This window comes from Pinus tabuliformis, chromosome 3_2 (assembly GCF_031772625.1).
Source record: "Pinus tabuliformis cultivar Carrire ecotype Pingquan chromosome 3_2, CPIR1, whole genome shotgun sequence".
Taxonomy (NCBI): domain Eukaryota; kingdom Viridiplantae; phylum Streptophyta; class Pinopsida; order Pinales; family Pinaceae; genus Pinus; species Pinus tabuliformis.
The window spans coordinates 593,732,518-593,740,580 of record NC_142302.1 but is presented as its reverse complement, the minus strand read 5'-3'; the positions used below and the strand labels follow the sequence as shown (position 1 = coordinate 593,740,580).

Sequence of the window (8,063 nt, the reverse complement as noted above, 5' to 3'; positions counted from 1 at the left end):
ATCTCCATGGTTCACTGTGCATTATCATCCCCCCCTGAATAGCACCACTGATCCCATCATTTCCACCTCCTCCCCCTTGGCTAGCCTCTCCCTTTCCCTCTCGGAACCCTCTCCCCCTCATTCTTATTTTCTTCGTTCCAGATCTCTAGCCAAAGAGCCTCCCATCAGTCATTCGGGCCTGTGCATTGCAGTACCAGAAGGTGGAACCATGAATACCAGAGGCAGAAAATCCCATCTCTCAAAGGCTATTAAACAAGCTGGGGCAGAGGTTGTATCAGGTCGACAATCTACCATTGACGGGGTCCTTAGAGCAGGCCACACCCCGAGAGGTGTTCCCCCATGAAGTGCCTTTCCTTCAATTGCAAAGGATTGGCTAGTTCCTCCAAGAAACTAGCCATGAAGCGGCTCATAGAATCTGAACCTATCGATATCATCATGCTCCAAGAGACCTTCTGTTCCGCAGATCAGATTACTAGAGCCATGCAATCCTTGTCCTCTGGTTGTATCTTCTCTGCCATTGATGCCGTAGGCCGATCTGGAGGTCTGGCCATTGGAATTAACCCTCGCTCTATTAAGGTGGACTCGACTTGGGAGGGATCGGGATTTCTGGGGCTTGACATATACTCTCCTGAACTTGGTATGAACCTTCACATTGTTAATATATATGCCCCCTGCACCCAGAGAGAATCGTTCTGGCAGCATCTTCTTCATCTCACCATAATGAGTGAAGACCGGGTCATTGTTGGAGGATACCTAAACTTCTCTCTGGGATTCAGGGAGTCATGGGGCTCGGCAGCTCAAATTGACCCCATTACAGACTACATGACCAACCTGCTTGAGCAAACAAATTTTATGGATATACCCATGCAGAAAATTCTTCCCACATGGAGGAACAGACGGGTAGGGGATGTTGCACTAGCCCGCAGACTTGACAGATTCCTTATGAAGGAGACACTCCTTCAGCGACTGCAACACTACAAACAATGGGTTGGCTCGGGGGGTTGGTCGGATCATACTCCAATATACCTGGAGATTCAGGGTCCTTTCAAGAAGCCCAAGGCACCCTTCAAATTTAATCATACCTGGCTGAAGGATCCATCTTATGTCAAGATGATTTCTGACTACTGGTCCTCACACCCTATCAATGGCACAAAATCACTTGCTAAAGGATTCTATAGGAATCTCTCTGAAATTAAACATATATCTATTCTATGGGCAAAGGAGAAACAAGCCCGTGACACTAATCAACTTACCCATATTGAAGCTGAGCTATGCTCTCTCACCGAAGAAAGGGGGTTGGGGTTCATATCAACAGCAGATAAATGCAGGCTGATTGAACTGGAGAATCAAAAAGTAAAGATCCTCAAAGAGAGGGAGGAATCCACAAGACTGAGGAGTAGGGCATTATGGATTCAAGCCGGGGATGAAAACACGAAGTTCTTCCATAGCTTTGCCAAGAGCAGGAAAGTAACAAATACTATCTGGAAGCTCCCTACTCCTGATGGTGAAATCGCAGATACTTTTAACAAGCTCGCTCATCTGGGAACCACCCACTTCAGGGAACTATACAAGTGCCCCCGTGAAGTAAATCTGCCTGATATCATTAATGTGGCAAATCACTTTCCGTGATTTGTGGAGGAAGAAGACGTGGAGGCTCTAAATGATCCGGTTTCGGCAGAGGAGCTGGAAGGAGTACTGAAGTGGTTCAAAAAAGATAAGAGCCCTGGCCCGGATGGATGGACCATTGAATTTTATTTAGCCTTCTATGATGTCCTGGGACAGGATCTGCTGGGCGTGGTCGAGGAGAGCAGAACTACAGGATCCATCTATCATGCCATCAATTCTACCTTCATTGCTCTCATCCCTAAATCTGACACCCCTGAATCCTTCGATGATTACAGGCCTATCTCCTTGTGCAATTGCCTCTACAAAATCATCTCTAAGACTATTGCAAATCGACTTAGACCTATCCTCTCCAGATCCATAGCCCCGCAACAATTCGCTTTCCTTGAATCTAGGCAGATTCATGAGGCCATAGGTCTGGCCCAAGAAGCTATACACTCCATATGGTCCAGGCACCTTAAAGCCATCCTCCTCAAAATTGACCTCTCTAAAGCCTTCGACCGGGTCAGCTGGCTCTATATCAAAATGATCCTAATCCACCTAGGTTTTCCTCACGCCTACATCTCATGGATCATGGCCTGTATATCTTCCCCTACTTTCAGCATCCTCATTAATGTCTCGACCTCACCCTTCTTTCATTCCGAAAGAGGCCTGAGACAGGGTTGCCCTTTATCTCCCCTGCTCTTCCTATTGGTCATGGAAGGACTTAGCCGTCTCATGGACTCTGCAAAGCGAGCTGGTCATGTCCGGAGCCTCCGCATATCCGATCTATGCTCTCTCACACATCTTCTCTTCGTGGACGATGTTCTCATCCTTCTTGACGGCAGTGTTCGAGACTCTCGGACTTTCTCAAAGATCCTTCAACTTTTCTCTGCAGCTACAGGTATGCTTCCAAATTAGATGAAATCAACCATCACGTGCACTCGCACTTCGGTACAGGAATCCCAGCTAGCCCTCCAGGTATTCCCTTACATTGTTCTCCCTCTGGATAGAGGTCTCAAATATTTGGGTTTCAGACTGAAGCCTACATGTCAAAGAATAGCTGATTGGGTCTGGTTGGTTGCCAAATTTGAAAAAAGGCTCTCAGGTTGGAGCTTCAGATTCCTCTCTAGGGCTGGCAGATTGGTGCTCATTAAATCCGTCTTAGAGGCTACCCCGGTTTTCTGGATGGCACTTGCATGGATACCGAGGAATATCCTAGGATGACTCCAGCAACTGTGCAACTGATACCTCTGGAATGGGAATCAGGACAAAAGAATATTTGCTTGGATTAGCTGGAAGAAAATCACCTTGCCCAAAAAATGGGGTGGTTGGGGTCTAAAAGATCTTCTTGACTTCGCTATGGCTCTTGCTGCTAAGATGGGATGGACTCTATTAACCAGTCATAACCTATGGGCGCATGTATCCTACCACAAATACATCTGGCCTCAGAACATTATGGATTGGGCTAGATTACCATCTTGGACATCGAAGGGATGCTCATCAATCTGGAAGGCCCTGATACACTCCCTTCCCCTCATCCGAGATAACCTAGTATGGAGAATAAATGATTGTACGCTGGGCAGGATTGGCCTGGATCCGTGGATTAATAGTGGGGGCAGACACATCCTCAACTGCGACCTCATTACACACCTTCATAATCGAGACATCCGGAATTTTGCCCATATCGTCGATCAACTGCGCACATACATTTTCTCCCAAGCTTGGAAATCGCCACAGCAGCTCGATCTTCCCCCGCAGTGGCATCAGGAATGGAGTGATTATATTCTTGCATTGACCGAATCCCATATCCGCATCAAACAAGGACCTGACGAACTTATTTGGTGTAAGGCGGACAATGGTATATACGCAACTAAGTTTGGATACATAGCTCTCATCACTCACAGAATACTTGATCCATTTCCTTCGTGGTGGAATGTCATTTGGAAGCTAAATGCACCACCTCACTCCAGATTATTTTTCTGGTGTGTCCTCAAAGGCATCATCCCCACAGGCGATCATCTTACTCACAGATCCATCTATGGTCCTTCCTGGTGTACATTTTGCAAGGCGGCATCTGAGACCTCGGATCACATATTCCTCCACTGTCCGGCTGTACACACTCTTTGGAACAACATCCGCTCACAACTGGGCATAGCGGGGAACTGGACTAGGGATGATCTCATGGGTGCATGGACTGCCTGGACCCACAGCCACCCTGGTTCCAAACTCCTAAACCTTCCCCTCGTGGCAACCTGGTTCACTTGGCTAGCGCGGAATCGAGTTATATTCGAGGATCAGGCTGTAAATTGGTCTCGGACTGAAGCTACCATCATCGCCGTGTATCATGAATTACCTGACCCTCCCCCCACTCGATCCAGGACGATACAAGCTCAGCCCTCTATTGATAAATCGACCCCGTGGGCCTTCTTCGATGGGGCAGCAAATCAAACAGGTTGTGGAGGTGGATTTATACTACATATAAATGAGCACCACAGATACCTTGTGAAAATGGGATTCGGCAGAGGATCTAATAATTTTGCTGAGCTCTATGCCATTTGAAATCTATTGCACTTCGCATTAACACATCAGTATACAAATCTTAACATATTTGGGGATTCTATGATGGTTGTTAATTGGATCAATAATGCCGCTATATGTCATACACACACTCTCAGCAATATATTATATGATGCTCTCACACTCAAAGCAGATTTTAATCATTTCTCTTGTTTACACATTTACAGAGAACATAACAGCGAGGCTGACAAATTATCCAAAGAGGCCTCGATACTACCCAGAGGCGAATGGCTAATTGTGGAGCAGCAAGGGACTGAAGAACACAGGTTTTATCAGAAGCCATACATAGACCAGAGAGAACAGCGGAACATCAGTCCCGATAGACGACAGTAATGAAGTTTTTTGTCATAATGGGAACTTTAAATAACTATGGTTAATATATTGTATGCAAATAGATCCTATGCGATCTCGAAAAGGCTAAAACAGCCAGACACATATATGCATTTAGCTCCTTTTTTGTAATATGCTCTGATTCAGCACCCTATGAGGTGGATTTTGTATGAACATACAGCAATGCCAAACGGCATCTACTATATGTAATTCTCTAAACTTAATGAAAATTACTGATTTTTCCAGTGGAAAAAAAATAATAGTGAGAGATAAATAACTTTTATTAATAATAATCTTATGCTATTATTATATTATATGTTTATTATGTTATAGTTTTAAATATAACTATTAATATATCAATATAATAAAATATAATACTTAATAATATATTAATATATAATAAAATATAAATGTAATAACTATATATGTGTGGGGTTGTTTTTATTAATTCATTACAAATATTCCATTATTAATAAGAACATTTACATTATATAGATAATAATTAGTAATGTAGATGATATAAGCTTATCAGTGTATGTCAACTACATTTTACATTTATTAATGTTATTGTACATACATTTTGATATATACTTATTAGCATATAAAAAAGAAATTAGTAAAATGGTTTTGCTAGTAACTATTCCAAAATAATTGAAAACATATTTAGATTGCTTACACATCTTCATAGATTGAAAATTCAGAGCGCTTGATGGATCAAATGATCGAGATGAAGTTGGAAGACTCATGTATCATTGGCATGCTTCGATCGTTTGGAACACTCATATCATTGGGCAACTTTTTTTCAAATGCAACTCAAACATCGTTGTAAGAATGATTTTCCAAATGCAACTCAAAAATCGTTGTAAGAATGAAAAATAAGAGTCGGTTTATATAGATAGATGTGAAAAAAATAGTCATCTAATTTAATTTATGTTAATGTAGACATTAAATTTAGAAGAACTTTTATGGAAAAGAAATCAGGTTTTTTGAATTTTTCATTCATTAGCATTAGAAATTTATTACTTGACGAATTAATTTAATGAACTTTACTCTAAAGATATTAGAGTGGCTCGCATTAACAAATAACCAAATAAATAATATTTAAATTTAATTTTAATTATTTTTATATGAAACTAAAAAAATTATAGAAAAATATATTAAAATGCTTTTGATTTTATATGGTATACGAAAAATATTCCCCTAACATGAAATCTCGTCTATTTATTTATTAAAAATTAAAAATTTCCCAAACCAAATTCCAATATATATTATGCTTTCCCCAAAAAATTAAAATAAAATTATTAAAAAAATATGTTTAAAAAAACCATAATGTTTAAGAGAAGATTTTCGGCGAAAATCACAAGATAAATCATTTGTCGACGTTTTTCGAACCAACCAGTGTGGTTCATCGTCAGGACAAGTTGAAGAAACAGAGCCAGCTTAGCATGTTAAATAGTCTGAGCAGAGACTGGATCTGTTTCTTCAACTTGTCCTGACGATGAACCACACTGGTTGGTTCGAAACGCGTCGACAAATGATTTATCTTGTGATTTTCGCCGAAAATCTTCTCTTAAACTTGATATAAATCACAAAACCCTCAATTCAACAACCATAATATTTTTTTATTTGAATTAAAAAATTATGTATGAATCGATTTATAAATATTTATATATTATATTCTTTATATGCATATAGTAATTATATTCTTTATATTGTATATATTATAGATTAATCATGGTTACAAAATTCAAGCAAATCGCGTCAAATCCTTCAGGGAGTTGTAAAAGTATATTATAATAATATTTATCTTCTTTATTAAAATTAATCAATATAATACCAATTAAAGCTAAATATTCTATATTCTTTTCGATTTCAGCATAATATTTTAGATGAAAAATCATATTTATAAGTTCATTCATAAAACATAATAATTGCTTTTTATTGTGTCTTTTAACATAAAATACATTATATTTATATGGTCTATTAAAACACTTACTTTAATAACTATTTTAATGACTTCAATTGTATATACTATTAAAAAAAACTCACAATATTAGCTATGTAAACGAGGGAGAGAGGGATAACACGGGGAGGGATAGAGGGGTCGTGTTTTTAATAGCTAAATATTCTATATTCTCTTCTATTTTAGCATAATATTTTTGATAAAAAATCATATTTATAAGTTCGTGCATAAAACATAATTTCTTTTTATTAAGTATTTTTAACACTAAATATATTATATTTATATGGCCTATTAAACACTTACTTTAATAACTCTTTTAGTGACTTCAATTATATATACTATTTAAAAAAGAATATTTCACAATATTAGCAATCTAAATGGGGGAGAGAGGGATAACACGGGAAGGGATATAGAGAATGATGTGGATAAAAAAAGAGATAGTGGTATTGAGGGACATAACAAGACAGCGAGATAGGGACACGTGCTTATAATGAGAGATTGCGAGAGGATGTTTGGTAGGCCCGAAGAGGGGAAGGGGAGAGAGAGAAAAATTATAAGGGTAGAGGGAGGGAGTGAAAGTGTCATAGTAAGATAAGGGGTGAGTGTGTATGTGACATAGAGAGAAATTGTAGGGGGAGGGGAAGTGTCACGCCCCTACACATGTGATAGTCTTCCAGCCACTTGTAGCAAGGTGCAACATCACCGAACGCTTTCTTTTCACCAATACTAACATTCGTGGACTACCCCTACTTTCACATTAACATACTTAGCTTGTGTTTCGCAACCAAGTAAAATGCAATTATCCTTTATACTTAATGAAGCCCATACTCATTCATTATCATCATGCAATTATACCGAGAACAATAACAATTGCAACAAGTATAAAGGGGAGGGGAAACTCCCCGTAATGTGAGTATGCCTGACAATATATTAAGAATATCAGTTTTACAATGTACAAGTGTGCCTTGCCAAACCAAGTCTACACTTAGCCAAATATTACAACCGAGAGGCAACCCTGCCTTTTACAATACATGTGCACCCTTGCACAAAGAGAAGTGCTCACCCGAGCCACTTAATTCCTCTCCACCAAGTCCTGCACAATCCGCACATATACCAACTCCTCGGCACGCTTGCCTACACCTCAAACCGGCACAAGATACTCCAAAACCGCACCTAGATAGTGCGCATGAGCTATGCGCAGCTCCTATCTCCCTTGCGCAGTTTTACCCTTCTCCTTATGCGTAGAGATGATGTGAGTTGTTGAATTGTTGGAATGAGCTCTCAAAGCTCTCACATATATACCCAAACTTGCGTGGGTTTACAAGGGGTGTGCAGCCCCTTGGCCGACCCCCCAAAGTTATCAACGCACGCCCAGAAGCTTCATTTACAAATCGGCTTCAAGTCTTCTTAACATCGCATATATGTGTAATGCGCTCCAACACTTAGTCGCATAAGTGTTTGCATATCGTCGCATATTTTGTCACATTTCTTCCGCATGTTTTGTCACATTTCTTCCGCAGCTCGTCGCACGCCCGTGTCGCCGCACCCGCCCGTCGTGCAGCCCTCGCCCGCCCGTCGTGCAGCCCGT

General features: G+C 40.1%; 1 protein-coding gene across 1 annotated transcript; it reads left to right on the top strand.

Annotated features, from left to right (window-relative positions):
• The first annotated feature begins 396 nt into the window (after positions 1 to 396).
• On the top strand, positions 397 to 1,629 carry LOC149181972 (uncharacterized). Its single transcript, XM_089414409.1, has one exon. The coding sequence runs from the start codon at positions 397 to 399 to the stop codon at positions 1,627 to 1,629; it is 1,233 nt and encodes a 410-aa protein (XP_089270535.1).
• The last annotated feature ends 6,434 nt before the right edge of the window (positions 1,630 to 8,063 follow it).